This window comes from Symsagittifera roscoffensis, chromosome 6 (genome assembly GCF_963678635.1).
Source record: "Symsagittifera roscoffensis chromosome 6, txSymRosc1.1, whole genome shotgun sequence".
In the NCBI taxonomy this organism is placed as follows: Eukaryota; Metazoa; Xenacoelomorpha; order Acoela; family Convolutidae; genus Symsagittifera; species Symsagittifera roscoffensis.
In genome coordinates, this window is record NC_087067.1 from 47,539,168 (window position 1) to 47,560,578 (window position 21,411).

Genomic DNA, 21,411 nt, shown 5'->3' on the forward strand with positions numbered 1-21,411 from the left:
AGTAATTAGTACTTTCCATTGAGATTTCCTGTTTTGCTGCATTATTATTGGTCGATCCATATGCTCTTGTAATGAACTTGAATATAAAACGCTTCAACCAAAAACAAATTAGGATGGAAGCCTCTCACAATCAGAAAAATTATGATGTGAGATTTTTTAGGAGAAAACTAAATATGATTTTCTAAACTTTATGATATATTGATTTATGATAGAAATTTCTTGCAGGCAAGTAAACTCTAACACAAAACTTAATTGTTTTTGACCTTTCAGATTTTCAGCTACGTATTAGCAAACATGAGAGTTTCGCTATTTACAAGATTTTAGAAAAAAATTTCTCCAAGATATTTATCTGCGTTTCTGTGTGAAGAGAAAGTAATTAGTACTTTCCATTGAGATTTCCAGTTTTGCTGCATTATTATTGGTCGATACATATGCTCTTGTAATGAACTTGAATATAGAACGCTTCAACCAAAAACAAATTAGGATGGAAGCCTCTCACAATCAGAAAAATTATGATGTGAGATTTTTTAGGAGAAAACAAAATATGATTTTCTAAACTTTATGATATATTGATTTATGATAGAAATTTCTTGCAGGCAAGTAAACTCTAACACAAAACTTGATTGTTTTTGACCTTTCAGATTTTCAGCTACGTATTAGCAAACATGAGAGTTTCGCTATTTACAAGATTTTAGAAAAAAATTTCTCCAAGATATTTATCTGCGTTTCTGTGTGAAGAGAAAGTAATTAGTACTTTCCATTGAGATTTCCAGTTTTGCTGCATTATTATTGGTCGATACATATGCTCTTGTAATGAACTTGAATATAGAACGCTTCAACCAAAAACAAATTAGGATGGAAGCCTCTCACAATCAGAAAAATTATGATGTGAGATTTTTTAGGAGAAAACAAAATATGATTTTCTAAACTTTATGATATATTGATTTATGATAGAAATTTCTTGCAGGCAAGTAAACTCTAACACAAAACTTGATTGTTTTTGACCTTTCAGATTTTCAGCTACGTATTAGCAAACATGAGAGTTTCGCTATTTACAAGATTTTAGAAAAAAATTTCTCCAAGATATTTATCTGCGTTTCTGTGTAAAGAGAATTGCTTATGTGTTTTTAACAGTTTTTTACCGCTGTTTTTAATCACTTTTGAAAGTTGTAGCAATAGAAAAGAAAAAATTATGTTCGAACTTTACCTTGAACGACATTTATTACCCAGCAAATTTTTAAATGGTTATAGGAATGCAAACTCTTTTAAGAACTTTACAAAAATCTTTAGGATTTTAGGATTTGTCCGTGAACAAACACAAGTGACAAAAACTATGGTTTAATCGAAACTAGCCAAAGTTTGACTGTCTTGGTTTTTCAATGCCTTGGAAATGACCTGACAGTTATAAAACTTTTCTTACACAAATCATGTACTAAAAACATCAAACTTTTAAATTTTGGCAGAAGTTTTCAAAGATGATTATTTTCAAAGTTCGACTTTTTAAATAATCAGATATTGATCAAGGCATACATAGTCAAGCCATACAAAAGAAATATGAGTTGTTAATATTTTGGAAAAAAGTTAACCATAAAAACGGAAAAAAGCATCAAAATTTTAGTGTATTCAGGTTTACTACGCTCTGCACACAAAAACTAAAATTTGCTTACAATTGTTTTTTGGAAAATGATTGTTTGAGTACAAATATTGTTTTGCCGTTGAAAAAAAATTGTGGGCAAATTTTTAAATTTTGGAAAAATTTTGTAGTCGCCGTCAAAAAAGCTTGTCATACATTTTCCATATATAGAAATTGTATAATTAGGATTTTTATGACGAAAAATTTTTCTTTTCTATTAGGTACTATACACCAAAGCTTATGCCAAAACAAGAAAAAATGTCGAAATTCGATGACACCATTTTAGCAAAATCAATGAAATTTGTATGATTAGAATTTTTTCATAGACTTAGTTTATGGTATTGTATGATTAGCATTTTTGGTCCATAGAGGTCAACCCAGGCTTAAATAGGAATCTAATAAGTTTTGAATTCATCTGAACTGGATCTCGGTTTTCGAAATCCTGATAATCCAAAAGATTCTTGTAAGATTTTCACTAGATTTAAGATTGTTGCATATTATCCGATTCTCTCTTGCAAGATATAAAGTTATTATAAGAAATTGAATTGCGCAATAACCCGCGAAAGAGGCTGAAACTCCAAGGCTCTAAGCTACGGCTTCTCCAGTAATCAACCTGGGAGGTTCAACGAGGGACAGACGGCACTTGACAGCCTTAATTGTGCTGTGTTAAAAGGGAAGCATAGTCAGCGGCGATCAATGTTGAGATAACCCCAGCGCTGCGCTTCCTCAGCCGCAGTTTGTCAAGGTCAGCGTAGTTAACATCGGACAAAACATACCTATTTTTATACAAGCACCAACGAGAGAGAGGGAGGAATTTTTATGGAGTTAGAAAAGAAAAAAAACGCGGATTTTCCGGTATCTTTTGAGCTAAAGGGTTACCTCAACAAGCCTGTACATGACAGGAGTTCGTCCGAATATGAGGTTTGGTTTCCTACAGAGTAATTGGGTGCCTGAGAATTGAAGCAGAAAACATTTCGTCAATAAAGATGCGACTGAGTTCGTAAAATCAGGCCTTCCGACAAGGAATTTGGTTTAGTTTTGATTAGTGTAGCGAGGAAAGTAAGTTTTTTATTGCTTGCATTATTATAAATACTTGACGTATTATCAAGCCCGCACTCAGTAAAAAGAGAAAATGATAGCTTATAGCTTCATTCCTTTTTATTTTTGTTTTATTTTGTGTGCTTTTCAGTTGGTTACCGGACAAAAATCTGTTATTTCGTACTTTTGCTTAAACTTAAATTAAATTTAACTTTACTGTGTTTTCATGCAGAATAGCTGAATTATTAACCATTATTATTGATTTTTGTTCGTAAGATAATATTTTGATAAAAAAAGAGATTATAATCTATCAAAATAGATTATGAGAGATTATAGAAGATTCAAGGAGAAATTATAATCAATTATAATTGATTATAATTTAATAAAATTTCATCAAAATATTATCGCTATAATGGATTATAAATTGTTTGAATATCTAGTAATGGCGCTGATTCTTAATTATAATTTTGCTAAAAGTACGATTATAATTATAATACAATAAATTAAATTCTCATTTAAGTGAGTGCGGGTTTGTCTCCGGTCGTTAATTAGGGTTCTAGGTACAAATTTAGGCACCTAATCTAGGTTCAAATCAGCAGATCTTTCAGCTGATTTATTGGGTTGCATCTCTTTTCAAAAAAATCAAATAAATACAATGTTCAATGAGAAATAAGACAGCAGCGGTAAGCTTTCTTCATAGCTTTGATTGATTAAAATTGGCTGAATTGGAGGATCTCAAGTATCACCTACTTGTCTATTTTTCTAGCGAAAAATTTTTTACACTCCGATACAAAAGTGAGTAGAATTTTGGAGTTGCTGTGATTCGCGGTTCTGTAAAGTTATGCGTTTAAACTAACATTTTTTGAAAAAAAATTTAACTGCAACAGACAGATAGGGACCTTTTGAGCTCAAAATCAAAAAATTAAGTTTAATTACTTGACATAGGATAATAAACGCGCGATATCTTAGGTTCTCATGGAGCGCGTAAACAAGTTTGTGCAAATTGTTTCCGTTCTACAGGCCTTCTGGCTTGCTCTATTGGCTCGAAATTGAATCAAAACTCAAAGTTTTAAAACTTTTTCCACACTGAGGTTTTTTTTGGATTTTATTTAAAAGGTTTGGAATCACGACCGACTACAAGAATTTTGGAACAAGTTCAAACAAGCATTTAAAGCGTGACGAACAGACGGTGTACTTTATCTATAGCTACTCTATGAGAAGGCCAAACCAGGCCTAAGCTCAGTCTTAAAAGAAAACATTGGTCGACCCGTTCCGGTGATCAATTGTGGTATATCTTTTGCAGGGAAGTTAAAAAAAGACAAAAAAGAGACGAAAGCAAGCACACTCGAAAACAAACTTTCTCGGGTGACTGCGTTACAAAAAAACTATTTTAATTATTTCCTTGGCAATTTAATCAAAATGTATTTACCACGACTACACAAATCCACAAAAAATGTTGTTTTTTGTCAAAATTGATTGTAACTAAATATCTGTTAGTTTGTATTAATGTTCTGTTGAAGATATTCTATAATCTAATCGAGTGTAATATATTGAATTAGATTATATGGACATAGAAATTTAACATTAGAATCAGGGCGGATCTAGGATTATCTCGAGTGGGTTGTCGATAATTTAGTCGACCTTTTTTTTAGATCGACAAAATGGATTTTTCGAGCTCTCCCAGAGCACTGAAAAGATCCTGTTTTTGGAAAATTCTAGAGTCCGTCAGCCAAAAATGGATATCTCAAAACAGTACAAAGGGGTCTTTTGAGTCGGTAGGGGGTCAAATCCTTGAGGAGGGAGAAGGCCCGCCCCGCGTCCCCCCTCCCTAAATTCGCCCCTGATTAGAATCCGCTGTAATGCATTATTATTGATTTGATAATATTTTGCGGAGAGAATCCATAAAATTACAATATAATTGATTATTATCCACGAAACTTCAGTGCAGGTTGCTGGGAGTTTCCTAAAAAAAAAACTAAAAAATGAGGAAAACCCATTTCTTTATTTTGGCGACTTCATTTTGGACAATTTATTCTATCGGATAATTCAGCGCAGACGTATTTTTCACGGATAATGTCACAATAGAAGATGATATACGCCAGACTCCTTGACTGTATAAATATTGGATGGGGAAAACAATAATTAAAAACTTTATCCTGAAGTTTGCTCAAAACTTGAACTAATTGTATCTATTTGAGAATCACTTATTCAATCAAGCAGCGTCGCACTTATTCAAGTCATCAAACACCTGGATGAAAATAGTCAAACACTCCGAATTAGTCTACATAAATTGAAAATCTTTAAATGGAAAAAATGTTAACGTAAACATAGAAAAGTACTGGCAGCGTTTTGAACAAGGTACAAGTTGACAAAAAAATCAATACTAAGAGAAAAAAAAGAAAAATAAATTATTCAAATTTGACTGCCGCAAGAACTATTCGTTTCGTCAACAAACTAATTCTGCCATTTTCTTGTGTTTTAGAAAATTTTCAAAAGCCGTTCATCGATCATTAATAGCACCTGAAAATTGAGCAAGACATCTGCGAATAAATCATTGAAGCAGAAATTGAACAAGATTCTTCTGCCCAAAAATGATAGACTTCGTAAAATTAGTTTTATTATGTGTTTTGACAGATATGGGTAAAAAGATACGAGCTTGCCTAATATGCGGCGACAGTTTAATTGCCGAAACACCCGCGAAGCAGCGGATTACAAAGTAAGTTTGTTTTCTCATCATTAATTTTTTTATTTTCATCTAGACTCGCTCAATTTTTCAAATAATTGATTTTTTTTAGCTTTCCAAGTACTCAGTACTTTCGCATAGACGAGAAGATTCTAGAAGAAATGATCATCGTTAAGTTTGATGCAATTATTGACGAGAACTTCTGCGGCAGCTTATGTGTTTTTGACCCTTCTTGTAAATCCTTCAATTACAACGTAGCCGTTAAACAGTGCCAACTGCTGGCTTCTGATCTGCATTTAAAAAATAAGACAAAACCAGGTAACGCCAATCTTCAATATCAAAAGGCCAAACTGTTCCTTTATGCGGATTTTATTACAAGCGCGATAACGACTCTGTCACGGATTCCGCAAAACGGGTAGTTTTGTTGGATGTTTTTTCAGCAGTGAAATCCACTGACAAATAGCCAACACATTGTTCCACTCCAAATCGCTTCAAAAGAAAAAAAAATAACACAAATGAAAAAACACACCCAAATGCAAACCGATTCCGCCAAATTGTAAATGCATGTAGTGAATACATATTTTCTATAGATTCCGCAAAAGAGTCAAGGAAATTCTGAAATATTCATCAGCAAAAATGTTCTGGAGGCAGAAATTTTGTTTAAAAAAAAGGCTTCGCGGAACCAATCAGGATAACCGTTCTTTTACTGGCCAAAAAAAGGTTTGATAGAGTCAAAACAAAAGGAGGACTCTTTGGGAAAAAACAAGGCTGTAGGAATTGACAGATTTACCGACAATATTAGCAATTTTTGATGCATCGATGGGCATTTCGATTATCCATAGTTGATTGGGTTATACTAAAAATCTTCATTCTTCAAACAGTTTTCTGTTCCAATGAAATGTTTCCCTACAGATGAAGGTGTGCATAGAAATTTATTGAGGATTTTTGATGAAATAAGTTTGATTAGCAGAAAAAAAATCGTTCAGAATCAAACTGCCTTTCAGATTTGGACGCTGCAGGAATTTGGATCCACCAGACCCCCAACAAAAAAGTATCCAGGGGCTGCCCGGATGACTCACTGATACTGTCAGACTGTGTTGGTATTTGGGTGGAGTCTTTCACGACTAATGAGCTGGTGGTTGGTTGGAGAGAGCCTTCAGATGAAGACGAACGCACAGAATTTTCTATAGTTAGTTCCTTGATTTTGATCAAATAGATTTCTTAATTTCCTTCTCATTGACTTTTTGAATTTGATTTTGTCAAGTTCAAAACCCAAGGACATGCAAAAAAAATGGACATAACTTTTTAATTTTTGTTTCTTGTAAATGTTCTTGCATCGATGTTTCTTGTAAATGTTCTTGTAAATGTTCTTGTCAGAAAATACGATATAGCTTGCGTAGCAAAGGTTCATCCTTGCAATTGAAATTTCTGCAATTGCAAATTTGTGTAGTTTTCACCATTCGTATTCTTTGATTGTTTCTAGGACAAGTACACTATTGAGATCAACAACACAGCCCACAGGGGTCAATCTGCAGACTTCGAAGCCGACTCAGTGATGAGCACTTTGACATCTTCACGAAGACGCCATGTATTCAGTGACCTAATTCCTGGAATGAAATACAATGTCGAATTGAAGTAAACATGTTTTCTAATCTAGTTTTATAAAATCTTATCTTCTGAGCTTGAATTATATTCAAACCCTTGGCGGATCTAGGACTTGAAAGGGTCAAGTTCTTGAGAGAGAAAGGGCGCCCTCCTGCCCTGATCAACAACACAATGCTGATTGGAATTCATATCTGAAATTATTTTTTTTTCTAAACGTTTCTCAAATTAGCTTCCAAGAAAGTCCCATTAAAGTTTGCTAACCTTAAGCAGACGTTGATAGAAAGCAGACTGAATTTTTCATTTTTTCAGAGCGTTCTATCAACTCGTTCACGAAATTCAGTTCCCACTACCAATTGAACAATCTCTTACACCGGAAAGACCTGTTTTGGGGGGCTTGGATGCATTTGAGAAGAAGTTCTACCTCAACTGGACACTAGAGGGCGCCGCGGACACCTTCCAAATATGGAATACTCCAGCAGACGGCTCATGTGCAACCCTACCTGAAGGATATTGCGAAGTTGATGTGAAAACTAAAGAGATCTACATAACCGAGCTGGTTGCGGGAAAAGGTAGTCATTTTGAAACGTTACCTTCAGAAATGCTGCATTGCTTCTGAATGCTTAAGCCAGCTGAGTTTAAATAACAGAAGTTTTTGGTTCTCAAAATTTGATAGAAGTTTAAGTTTTGTTAATGAATCGAAGTTCGTCTAATCTTGGGAATTGAACTACATAAGTGCGTTAATTGAGGCAGCTTACATTTTTTATGAACCAACCTATTTGATAAAATAAACAGACAAAAGGGTAAAGGTTTTGCGCTATACAAAGGTTATTAAAATAGTCTTTAAAAAAATTACAACCTCTCATTTAACTTTTCTCTTTTTTCCCAATTTTCAGAGTACACAATCTTCGTGAAGTCTGTCAGCCATGGCAAAGAGAGTCTCATCCTAGAAGTGGTCCACCCCACATTCACTGACGTCACATCCATCGACACCACCAGCTCCCCCAACACTCCCAAACAGTTCACGGTGAGTTAAAAATTTTAAGAAACAAGTAGGGGAGAGTGCAATATGACACAATCAATGCCAATTTTTTTGTCGATTAAGCGCTGATTTTTTTTCCAATTCTTTTCACATGATCAGTATCAGCTTCGAAAGATCGTTATCTGCTGTATAAGATTGGCAGAACAATTTATAAGGTATATTTATTTACTTTAACCCTAATTATGTTGTGAATTGTGCAATCATGATTAATATAGTTACAAAAACTGACGCTTCAGGCTGTCTTTTTCTCGAGAGTTCAAACGGAAAACGGGTTGTAATGTAACTGAGAGCTGGCAGAGATCTACTTTCGGGTGGTTCAGAACTGCAAGCTCCAGAAAATAATACCCCATCATTGCATCCAACCCCATGCACAAAAATTTCCTGGATATTAAGAATTTATTTAGGAGAGAGTTATACGCATACAATAAGTCAAAGAAATTGCTTGTACAGAAAAACTCTACAAGGATCATGCAAAAAACTATACAGCTTATTGCGGCAAAAACTTGAAAAATCTAAGACAAAAATTGCGAGATAATATCGGACTTGAACAGTGCAATTCAAAAAAAATCTATTAAATTGGTGGTATCATTAAGTAATAGTTTTTAAAAAATGCTGTAGTTGATGCTCAATTACCTGCTTCAAATCATCTGGTACAATATCATTTATTTGCCTAAAATTATAGCATCTAAGGGAAGTCTTTTGCCATAACCAATGCATTTATTGAGTTCTCGTTTCTAGGTTAGGCAAAAGTTTGGCTGTAGAAGCTCGAGTAATCCGTCTATTTTCGGTGTATCCAAGTTAAAAGTTTTTCCTCTAGGTTGTTTTAGAGATTTAAAAAAAATGTCTGTGTAATTGAAAACAGTATCTAGGTCATATGCCTGCAAGATATATGAAGCAAGATCAAATTTGCGTTTGATACGAATAGTTTTTAAAATACGCTTTTGCATTGCAAAAATTTTTTCCAGAAGTTTTTTCAAATTCGAATCATAAGCAAATAACCCACACGATTTTATTGGCATGCATAGCAGTTTTAAGATATCTAAACTAAAGGTTTTGAGAAAGAGTCTCTATTCCTAAGAAGCAATCTATTGAATATAGCTAAATTACCGCAATTTTAATCAAGATGTTTTTCGAAACTAAGCCGATTGTCGACCTGTATATCTAAATATTCGAATTCTGAAACTTCACAATAACATCACAGTGTTCCGAAAGCTAGCACGCTTGCAAACCCGACCAAATTCCATCATTTTGCTGTCGAGTGGTTTATAACAGCTCGTTATCATCACACTGGTCACTAACTTTCTGCACTTCTGATTGATTTTCCTCTTTAGAAGCACAAACTTCTGAGCATTAATTAAGGTAATCTCATATGTAAACAAAATTAAAACAATGCTGCTGGCTGACCGCATATCAGTAACGTAAAGAAGAAACAAAAAAGAATAAGCTCGGATCCTTAAGGAGCAACTTTTTATACATACTAAGTTATCAGAAATCAATTTGTCTGAACAGAAAAACTTTTGTCGTTTTGGGAGCCAATATTCGGAAGATTTTTTGGTAATCTGTCCAGATCGACGGTGTCAAATAAATTTTTTATATCATTAAAGCAAGAAAAACCAAAAAATTTCTGTTGTCAATTGATTCCTTGATATCATCTGTGATGGACAAAAGTGCATGCGTACAAAATTTATCTTTTGAAATCCAAAACGGATTTTAGCAATCAAGTTATTTTCAGCAGCAAATATGGACAAACTTTTTATAATTTTTTTTCTAAAAATGATTACCCACAGAAGACAACGAACTTATTGGTCAATAATAATTAGTTTCTGTTTCGTTGCCATCTCTATGCAGTGGTTATGATAATGAATTTTTGATAAAATCAGGAAAACATTCTTTCTGGCAGCAGTCATTGAAAAAAGACGCTAAATGGCCAGCCAGCACCGGGTTATAAAGTTTAAGACATTTTCTGCATATGCCATCATGAAAACTTGGTTATTTGTTGTTCGTCTTTTTTGAGTTATTTCAGGACTTCGTATTTATTGGTAATATGCAGCACAAAAGTTTTCCCGTTGGCAACAAAATCTGGCCCGTGCAAACGTGGTCAAAGTTTGCTGTTAGTTTTTCTCCAATAAAAGCGAAGCGTTCAATGGAATCACTTAGGTCAAAGTCAAAATTATTTTGCTTTTTTGTTCCGCAGATAGGATTAAAAGAGTCAAAAATTGTATACTGTTCTTCTTTGTTCTTGATTAATCTATCATCGAAACTGCGTTTTTTCTCCCTTGCACGTTTAACCACGTTGTTTCTATAGGTTTTGAAGCCATTGCAATTCTCCTTGGATGAGTAGTCCATCCATTTTCGAACTCAAATTTTTGTTTCCTTAGCCTTAGTTTAAATTGGCTATCAATCGGATGATCTTTTTTTCTTCTTCGTTTTTCACATACAACTTTTTGTAAACTGTTCTGTCAAGATCTGTGTGAGTTTTGTTAGATAAAGGCTTAGATCATTTCCTTCATTTTTTAATCGATCTTATCTGCAGAACTTTTATGCAAATGTCGTGATTTAACTTTAAATCAGAGCTTAAATCCGAAAAAGTTATATCATCCTTTTACTTTTCCACGTGACATTAACTGTCATGAATGATGCCAAAATTGTTACTGATAGTGCAGTCACTGTTTGATCATGAAATTCTTTTATTCAATTATTGCGATGCACCTAATTTCACACTCGAATATATCAATAAGTACCTAACAAAGAAGGTGACATAAGATTCATTCGGAACAATCAGAAATTTTGATAGGGCAAACCGTGGGACCCATACTAACCAGTGGAGAGGGAGATGACAAGTTGTAATTATTTTCCAGAATAGGGCGCATACATAATGCCAAGGTACGAGCAGACTTCTCTTACGTTATAATAACTGGTGCAAAAGAGAGCCGTATGGTACCCATAAGTATACAGGTTATAGTAGATAAGGAAATTACGCTTTTAATGCAGGAGGGACACACGGTTGAACTCGAAGAGCGATCGGATAATTGTTTTTTAAGTCCCCAAAGGTAATCATAGTAAGAAACGGGAGCATAAAATTGGCACAAGAGTCAAGGGAATTCTCCAAATAATTACACAAAAAGAAGTATCAAATGCCTAACATAGTTAATGGACGGAAAAGAACAAATAATCGCAAAAGATCTGAAAGAGAAGTCTATTTTCCATTGCTTGGTTTTACGTAGCGTATGGGCAAGTTGCATTAGAATCAAAAACAAGCAACCAATGCAACTTCTCAATATTTGGGGGAATGTCTACGTAGACTTGCCGTTTTAAGAATGGCTTTTAGGGACTAACCACGATGCCCGCAGAGCCTCAAAGAGTGATGGACATTCTTTCAGAAGAATTCCCGCAGGCACCTGCATGAATGATATCCTGATCGTCTCAGCGGGAAACAAAAAACCCAATTGCATAAGAGAAGAAAATCTAACACAAACTCCACAGCGAACGCTTTGCTAAAAATCCGAAACAGCAGTTTTGCGAAAACAAGTTGCCAATGGCTAGGTAACCAAAAAATACCGGAATTATGCACTAAAACGGAAAACCAAAGCAAAAGCCAAACTAAAGCGGCACGAACTAGAAAACAATTAAGAAACAATCGAGGTCGCTACAGAGCTTACACAAATTCCTAGCGGAAAAGAGGTCCCTCTAAGGCGGCTACTGAGCCACAATAAAGATGTCATTTGGACACAAGAATGCGCAACGGCGTTCGATTCCCCTAACTGGTTAGTTGCCAATGTATTAGAGCAACCATCATCATCCGCATCAAGATACTTCAACTCAGCCAAATGAAAGTATTCATCGAACGAGTTTGAACTACTAGCTGTTGTATGGACTACAGAACATTACCGGAACTACATTTTCGATCGATATTCCTACCCATTTCAGACCACAAAGCATTACTAACGTTATTAAAATCATCACCGAAAGGTAATAAAACATTTTTAAAAGGTTAAACAGTTGGTATAATGGTTTATTACCTTATGGTTTTAAAAAAGAACATTGCCAACGATCAAAAATGTTGATGGCACACTATTTGTTGAGGTAACCTTCAGCCGATGAGCCCCCACAGGCCATTATGATTCTACATTCACTGATGCCAAAATTAAAATGATGAACCATTCATTAATTCCTCAAAGGGTGATCAAAAAGGAAAGAATAACTGAGGGGAAAAATAATTTCGAACCAAAATTTGCCGAAACTGAAGGGCGGCAGAAAATCATGCAATTACGCTTCAGCCAAGGGGAATCCACAATTAGCTGAATATGCAAATGCATCCAGTAAAAAATAACGACCGAGGGCAAAATTGTCTTGCGATTAAAAATCAGCCAATTGCACGAAAGATATTTACCTATCGCGTAATTTACGCACAAAGCGATAGCAAAAAAAATCAGACTTCATTTCAGAGTTTCAATCTAGCTGATCAATTTCTTCTCAGTACAATAATCAGAGTTAATTTCTGAAAAAAATGACCAAACAGTTCTCTACATCTTTTCTGGACAAGTCGGATGAAAGTATTGCCATTGTAGTGCTTCTACGCAATCAGAAAACGTCAATCTGAACGTGGTATTAAGCAATTCATTAACTCCATTTTCAACCTTTGGCTCAATTAGCCAGCTCTGATACGGACATAGAGGTTATCCCACAAGAAAAACTGCCCAACAAATCTACTTCTTGTAGGAAAGTGAGTACAATCCACTAAATTCTTTCAAAACACCCGGGCCTTTCTTACACCCTCAATAACACGGACACTGGATCTACTTAATGATCCCAAAAAACAGTAAGATGGTGAGGTGGCTGTAAGCAAACGGTCGTAGAAACAAACCTTGAAAAAGTCCCATACTTAAAAAAGTGTAAAACGGGCAAACGGGAAAAGAAATTAAACGGAGCGCAAAACAGGAACAGAATTTAAAAGACAAAGAGATAATTACGAACCTGGGTCAATACTATGGACAACATTTTCCGGACTTCGCGATCAAAAAATCTGCCTGTAGATTGGGGGGAGACTCGCAATACCGAAGGCGCTGGCGACCCCGACCATGAACCGATTACTCTAATACAGCCACGGCCACGAAGAAATTATGCCGCTTCTGAGGACATCTGGATGCCCATGATACACAGGAACTTGGCAGCGACAGCCAAGTTTTGCAAACCTTGCCTGGAAGCAGGCAGAAATCTAAAATCTGATATAGCCTGAGGGTGACAGCAAAGTGGATCGATTGGAATTCTGAGGGTTAATTAATTACGTGAAAGGAAGAGGAACCTTCTTGTAGCGGTAGATGTATTTTCTCATTGGCGGTCGTAAAGTTTCGGAAAAAACTATATCGCTCTGAACGGACATCCCATAATTTTGTACATGGAGCAGGCCTACCGGTTTTTCTCAATCAAAATTAAAATTTTATGAGAAAAAAATACATAATTAATAAAATCACCGGTTCGCGATCACAGGGTAACTGGCATGATCGAGCGAATTTTTGGTTCTCTTTGCAACTACGTTATGACCTATTTTACAGATTGTACCGAGCAAAAGTTTAAGCCTCAGGTTCATATCTAATCAGGGCATTAAGTGCTTTGAGATTTGTCCCGCACAGTAAGACAAACTTCGCATCGGGACGTGAACACGGTGTTGGGAAACCTAACAAAAAACGACCAAGTCTGAAAAATCTTAACTAGAACAGACTAATTAACCAAAAACTGCCTTCTTTTGACGAAGCGAGCGGTAGAGCCGATTCAAAATGGAGGAGTTGGACAAATGAAGCGATCTGATGATGGCTCCACAAAATAGACGCGGCCCTAGAATGCTGGACGAAAAATTTTTTACCGAGAGAGACATTCAGCTCGATCATCCAAAAGCACCTTCAGAGCTGCGACAACAAAAAGCAAAGCCGCCAAAGGAAACCTATATCGTCTAACAGTAAACTGTAATTACGGACCCTGAAGACCCAGCCAGATATTTAAAAAAATGACCAAACAGTTGAAAAAATCACGCCACATATTGAGAAAAGGAAAAACGGCTAATTGTTGAGAAGAAGCGGTGTCACGTTAAGATACGAGCCAGAGTCAGAGGCTGCATTAGTTGCGCGGCGGAAAATGTACAGAAGATATGACGGTGGGCTTGCCGCTAGTCGCTGAAAAACCGTCGGTCCAGAACGAGGGAAGAGCGCGAGCGAAGAGAGCAACCTTTTCGAAAAACACGACATCGGAGAAAAACCAGTAAGGGAAAATCGCCTAATCCAGCGACGATGATTTTGACACAGTGGACAAACCACGCACAATGCCGTCAAGTGCGGCAAGTATGAAGATACCAACACCAACAGCTCCGGAAACTCGGTCACATGAGAAAGAAGGCACGCATGAGGAGGCAGGAGCAGCGATATCGGAGGCAAGAGTGAGCAGCGATACGCCACCACGAAATTCAAATCGAGCACAGAAAGCGGTTAACGAAATGGGGATTGTGATGATCCGGCGGATCCAAGAAGGCGACGCATGAGAGTAAGGAAAATCGAAGAGCGAACCCGGGTAGGCTTAGAAAAGCCTAAAAACTCAATTGTTTAAAAAACTGTTAAAAAACAAAATTAACAAGAGTTATTTATCTATCTACAGATGCTATTTGAGTTCTTCAAATTCATACTACTGGTTTAAATTTTGTAGAGTGTCCCTATGACATAGGGGTACAGTTTATGTTTATGTAAGAGTTTGCTAATTTGTTCTTGAATATCTGGCTATCTGTCCTTTCTAATCACTGTTCTTGTAGACGCCTGGATCCGCCTTCAAATTCAAAAAAAGTGCAATTCTGCTTTTTTACATGATATAAAGTTTGACATAAATTTCAATTCACTTTCATACACTCCATCTGTTTTTCTACTCTAACAATTTTTATGCATTAGACCCTGAAAAAAATTAGAAAATTTCGAGTGCTCCATCTGTTATTGTAACTTGGAAACCGCAAAAATTTTAGGGCGTGACTTTCCCGCTCACTTATTTCTATGTGAACATTCCCGAAACCTTCCGAGCCAAAAAAAAATTTTTTTAAACACAACGTGACATGCTGATGAATTTTACTGTTATCCCGAGCCGAACTGAAATGTAAACGTACAATTTCAAGCAATGTTTGGATTCAAGTATCCGGCTCGAAAAAAAGTGGGTCTTTTCTGTTATACAGCCCAAAATTGATAATTTTTTTGGTATCTCGAAAATTAATTCTAAATGCTGAACTTTGATGGGTTGAAAATAATAAAAATTAGATTTTTTATCCAAAACGGAAGCTCAATTACTAACCTGGCAATTTTGGGCCATACAATATAAAAGACCTCAAAATTTTTTTTCATGATTGTTTTTTGAACGAGACTTCATTGCAGATCTATCACAACACGGCTTCGGGTGTTGGATGGCAACACGAGGTGTTCATCGACAGCAGAGGCACACGAGTGGTGCCCCGCCTGTACAATTTCCCCTTCCAACTCTCTCAAGTGTGGGACATTCACCACGCCTCCGGAAACCTCATGTTACAAGGCAAGAACTCTCAAATTTTTTTTTAAATTTGCGTGTATTTATAAATCAATTATTTTAAAATCAACTGTTATAAGTACTTCGAGAAATCATCATGAAGGTTGTCAAGCCTGTCGAGTGGTGTTCCTAGATGATTCTTTCTTCTCGGTCTATTATTTAAAGCTGGTTTTTGTTTTCAATTTTTTTTTCATTCAAGCAAAAATATTGAAGCTCTTGAAAGAAAAAACAATAACAAAAAGGTATTTTAAGAGTTTTGTTTTTTTAACGTTGCAGATACTTTGTAAATTCAAAACTTGCTTATTCAATCAGTACAAGATCATTCCAAAAGTAGACGCTCTTGTTTTAGTAGAAATTTTTTGCAAAATCCCGTTTTCTATCACCTGGAAACGTGCAGCTAGTTAAAGTTTCTTTCATTGCCAAAATTTTTGAATATCTTTTTCTGATGGTTAGCTTGAATATTGTTTTTAATCAAAATTTTTTATTATTTTGTTTTATAATACCGTTTCTATTATAAAACAAAATAGATTTTATGATACCGTTTATAATACCGGAGTGTTCGACTATTTCTGTGTGTGATAGGGGGCGTGTTCTACACTATAAACATCACAGCCTACAGCCAGGGCGAGACTCCGGTAGTCAGGAAGTACTACACTGAAGAGATCACATACCCTGAGAAGCCCATTCCGGATGGGGAACACTGGACTTCCACTACGAGGTCGGTCACCATCAAGTGGACAGCTGCTGGATTCTTCCATGGATTCGAGCTCGGAGTGTTAGTAATTTAACCATTTAGGGATGGTGATCTCCATAAGCATCACTTAAGCATCATTTTCATGGTATAACTAGTGGCTTAACCAGATCGGGTTGCTCTCTGTAGAAAAAATGCTTATCCATACAATTCTAATGATAGAGCTTATGGAAAATGTTTCATTATCATACAATATCTATTTATGACAAATGTATCATAAGCATCTGTTCCATTCAAACAAAAATTCAGAAATCCTTTGTCAAAAAATAGAATTTGTTTTGCGTACGAAAATTCATTTCCCTAAAAGTTCCATTTTTGATTAGCCTTTTTTCTTTGATGACAAAATTCCAAAACCAACAATGAGAAAAACATTTTTATATGCCATTTTAATCGCTAGAATAATTCAGTTTTTATATACGCTAAAAGAAACCGTTTTTTTATCAAACTTCTCCCTCAACACAGAAGAAACACAGAAAAATTAAAAATCACAATCAAGCTTCCCGTGAAGTCAGAAAAACAATTTTTTTGTGTTTATATGATGACATAAACTTAACTGTACCCGAAAAAAACCTACCACTATTTTCAACTCACAAATTCTTTCGAAATAATTGCTTTTTGATCAGATTCAAAATTTATCTGCTGCGAGCATTTGAGTCAGCACATCTGGTTTTGGCGAGCAAATCGACTGCACTTTTTGTATATGGGCTTACTAATCGACACCTATTCTAATCGGCATCTGCCCATTTATTTAGCAGAATATACGTTATCCGCCGTCGTATCAACACTCATTTTTCTTACCCTTTTCACTATGCAAGTAGCACAACAAAAATTTGATAAAAATAGTTTGTATTTGAAAACCATCTTTTTGCTACTTTATTCAATTTGAGGCATTCTTTTTTGAGCAAAGTCTCAGGGAGCGCTTATATGAATAATAGCTGATAAAATAGGGCGATTTTCAAGGTTGTCAAGGTCAAAGAAAAAAAATCCGAAAGAATCAGAAGTCGCAAACACAGTTCTATGTTCAAATGATTGTGCTCGGGTGGTTTTTTCTTCAGACAATTTGCTTCAGACTTTTTAACCAGACATATTTAATCGACATATTTAAGCGCAGATTTAATCCGTCTTAGAAAATGTTTCAAATTGGTTAAAGGATGCTTTTTCGCCATCACTGATTTGCTACTAGCAGAGCAATCTATCACTTTGTAATTTATCACTTGTCCTGCTGGAATTTGTTTTGAAAAAAAAATCTCAAATTTCAATTTAGTTTATTCCATTTCTTTTTTTTCACATTATTACCGCCCCCTTAGACCTCAAAAGGCAGTCAGAACAATCAGGGCTCTGCCCTGATTTGAGCAGTATTGTTGTGTTTTGAGGCAATCACGAAAAAAAAAACTAAAATCAAAAACTCTTTTTTAATTTCACATTAGGAGAAAAAGCTTGTTGTACGGGTTCTTAGTATTGACCCGCAACGAAAATTCATAGATAATAATGGATTTTAATGACAAATTGTTTTCCAAATTTTTGTCAGTACAATCCATAAATGGTGCAAATTTAGACCAAGAAATCGATTATATTGTCTTTATAATCGATTGTTTTCGTATACACACAATCAACTAAAATCCATTATAATGGATTAAAGTCCATTTTAATTCATTATAGTTGACTATTAAGGATTAAAATCTTAAGGTTATCTTGCAAAATCATTTCTGCCACGTAACATTTCTACCACGGCCCCCTCGCAACTTAAACCAACTCAAATTAACTCCCCTCTCACCCTAACTTTACCCCCCATCCACATTCACCACCCGCACATAAACCACTCCCCTACGTTTATCCCTACGCCCACCCCCATGTTTACTTAAGTTTACCACCAACCCCAACGCCAATCCCCCAAGTTACAGTTTATCCCCCACTCTCCAATTTAACCCCATCACCCAATTTTTTTTCTACCCCATGTTTCTTTTTACTCCGACCACATTCAGTAAACGAGGAGGTTTTAAACTAAGATAGGTGGAGGGGTGGGGAACTGAGGAGAAGTAAACTGCTGGGTTGGAGGAGGGAGCGCGGGTAAATTGACGAGCGGTAAACTGTGGGGGGGGGAGGGTTAAACTGAGGAAGAGGGTTGTCAAAAGAGGTGGTGGAGTTCACGCAAAGTACAGAAAAAGTAGAGAAAATATAAATAAAATAAAATTTTGTGAGAAAAGTAAAAACTTGGGAACCGCAATACATAGCAACTGCATGAAACAAAAAAGGAGATAACTTTCGAAAAAAAATTGCAAAGTTCATAAACTCTTCTCAAAAATACCTTATAATCGATTATAATAGTTTATAATGGATTATTTTGATTAAATAAATATGATGATATTAATCCAAGTTTAATGTATTATAATAGATGATAATCGATTATTATGAATTATATTGATAAACAAAAAGTACTAGGATTAAAATCCATTTTTGATGGATTATAATCGATTACTTTTATAATTTTATCGATACTGACAATAAAATGACAATATTATCGATAATTATTCAAGGAACTCCATTGCAAGGAGGAAATGCTTGGAATTTACATACTAATGCCTAGAAGCTTGAGCTGTTTATTTCAAAGTAGTAAAAAGTATGACCAGTATGAGAAAAAAATGAGAAGCGTTTTTAATTCTTTTCTCACTGTTTTTCAGATGTCTTTTTGATTTTTTGCACTTTTTAGTTCTCAGAAACGCTATAAATTTTTTGAAAACAAGTTTGTTGCTGCTAAATTTGCATATTTTTTTAAACTCAATCAAAAATGTTCGATTATTATTTCGATTTATTTGTGTGTGCAGCTTTACTAAGTCTTATACTTAAGTGCAATCTTTTAATTTCCACAAATTATACTGATCACAAAAAAGTCTACTAATTTTTTTCGGCATTGAAAAAATTTTTGCAAGTTTTCGACTGAATTGGTTTGTGTTATGATATATCCTGCGATATAATTTAATGTTCAATTGAATGATGTGGCTTTTGCTAAGCTAAATGGATTTTTTTTACCCGAGGAAACAACAAAATTTTTTAAGCAAATCCACAAAACCGAAAGGAAAAAAATCATACGCAAGCTGAATTTCATGATGTTAATATTTTAAAAAAATCATAATTTTTATTGTTCCTTCATAAAATTTATTTTTGTTTTCGTTTTAGTGGAGCCCAAGCTTGTTTTGATTGCAGTCTTGCTTCGTGGCAGAGAACTTACACTATTGACAACCTTCAACCGGGGGAGTACTACGATTTCATGTTGACAGCTCATGTAACCTATGACGGAATAACACTGAAAGGGCTGCCCATGGTCACAGACGCGTACACCTACCCAGAAGCTCCAACAGGTCTGATCTCGTTTCTAAATCAAATCAACCAAAATAATCCAGTTGATGACAGCAAAAGGTCGGTGTTTAGAGCCAAACCATAATCAGTGCTTTTTGACCTCCATGCGCAAAAAATGCTTATCATACCGTGTTTACCATATTTCCATCAATGAATTCTATGAAAAAAAAGCTTATCGTACGAATTTATTAAAGGAGTCTGTGAAAAAATTCTTATCTTAAGATGTGAAGCAATTTTTCTCGTTCCAAAAAAAAGACCCAAAACACTGCACGCAAAATTCTTAAGTAGACAAATTGTTGTTTTAATGCATTAATGCGTCATCAGTACCATAGTACAACCAGTGGCTTGCACAGATGTTTTTCTAGGGGGGGGGGCGGAGGGTTTGAAAAATTTTGAAAATTTTGCAGAATTTTTTTGTAGGTCTACCATTTGATTTTCTGAGCACTCCGAAATTACTATAAGGACCCTGTTTTGTCAACAATTTTGTGAGCCGCGTTTTTCGGCAATTAGAAAATGTTGAAAAAAATGCGTTTTTTTTGCGGCGCGCGCTCTGAAATTGGTTTTATTGGAGCAAAAGGCGCCTGTAGAAAAATTTTGAGGTTGGTCAGCCATAACTGGTTCTCGTTAAAATACACAAAAGGGGAGACCCTTTAGAAAAATTTGGCAACCAGATTTCAGGGAAGAGAAGGCGGTCGCATCCCCATCGCCATGCTACTGTTAATCAAAGTACAATGACAGCCTTGACTTTTATTAGAATCAGCTGCAAATGTGCTCTTGAGACTTGAAGTTTGTTGCTCTTTATATTTTTTTGCCATTTTAAGTTGCTTTGTTAATGTGAGTCTGAGGCGTGAAATTGGTCAGAGAAAACGGTTATGCGGCAAAACAATTCGGTTGCGGAATAACTGTAGCATGCTTCTATTGATTGTTTGGCATATTCTGACTGTTGTCTATTGTTGCTGTTGAGTCGAAGTGACTTTTGTTCAGTTGCCGCTGAATTCGATAAGGGAGATTTGATTGCTAGAAGCAGTTTGAAGAAAGGATGCACTTCGGTTGTCGGATTGGGCGCTGCTGATTGCTACAGAAGTTGCGTCTGTTGCAATCTTTCGTTTGACTAGTCTTCTGTACTCATGGACAATGTCGTCTGATTTGTCTTCAATTCCAGTGAATGTTGACATGAGGTCATCTGGCTGTGAGTCTTCTGTCGAATGGTCGACTAGGTAAGTCGTCGATTCCTCAAGCAGCTTTAGAAGTGAAGAAGTTTCTGTTTTTAATTCTGCCAACTCAAAGGGGGTTTCCTCTTCTACGATGGTTTTGTCAATTTGGCTGAGGAGTCGTTCCAGTCGTTTCACTAAAATTTTGCGCTGCTACGCGTACTTTTTGTGGGAATTCTGTCGTTAAAATGGATGTCAGTTGTGTTGTTCGCAGTTATTGGCGCTGTTGTTGAGCCGTCGAATGTTGTTGCGGTGTTGATTGGTTCTGCTGTGACGAATTTCAGTTTCTACTTAAATCTCAAAGTAAGACGAAATGAGAACCCTATTAGTTTTAAAATTTTGAATTTCAAGCATTAAAAACAAATAAAGATTCAGAGCTGTAGATATTTGTATATGTCTCCCTGATAATAGAGAGAGAAAAAACTATTTCCATGTAAGGAGGACGTGAAAAGCTACTTTAGTAACCCGAACTGTTGACGTAATCATGATTTTAAGTTTTAAGTAAACCGTTGAAAGTAGTAATCAACCAAAAAAACACCTTCATCTTTTTCA

At 35.6% G+C, this 21,411-nt stretch overlaps 1 protein-coding gene across 1 annotated transcript in view; it reads left to right on the forward strand.

Annotated features, from left to right (window-relative positions):
• The first annotated feature begins 5,147 nt into the window (after positions 1-5,147).
• The window catches only part of LOC134848777 (uncharacterized), a 78,116-nt gene continuing 61,852 nt past the window's right edge, over positions 5,148-21,411 (forward strand). The window contains exons 1-9 of the mRNA XM_063866288.1: positions 5,148-5,387; positions 5,467-5,672; positions 6,359-6,543; positions 6,838-6,989; positions 7,269-7,528; positions 7,853-7,983; positions 15,396-15,549; positions 16,126-16,318; positions 19,469-19,650. Coding sequence (XP_063722358.1) covers positions 5,263-5,387; positions 5,467-5,672; positions 6,359-6,543; positions 6,838-6,989; positions 7,269-7,528; positions 7,853-7,983; positions 15,396-15,549; positions 16,126-16,318; positions 19,469-19,650 — 1,588 coding nt within the window. The 5' untranslated portion in view covers positions 5,148-5,262. The remainder of the gene's footprint in view (positions 5,388-5,466; positions 5,673-6,358; positions 6,544-6,837; positions 6,990-7,268; positions 7,529-7,852; positions 7,984-15,395; positions 15,550-16,125; positions 16,319-19,468; positions 19,651-21,411) is intronic.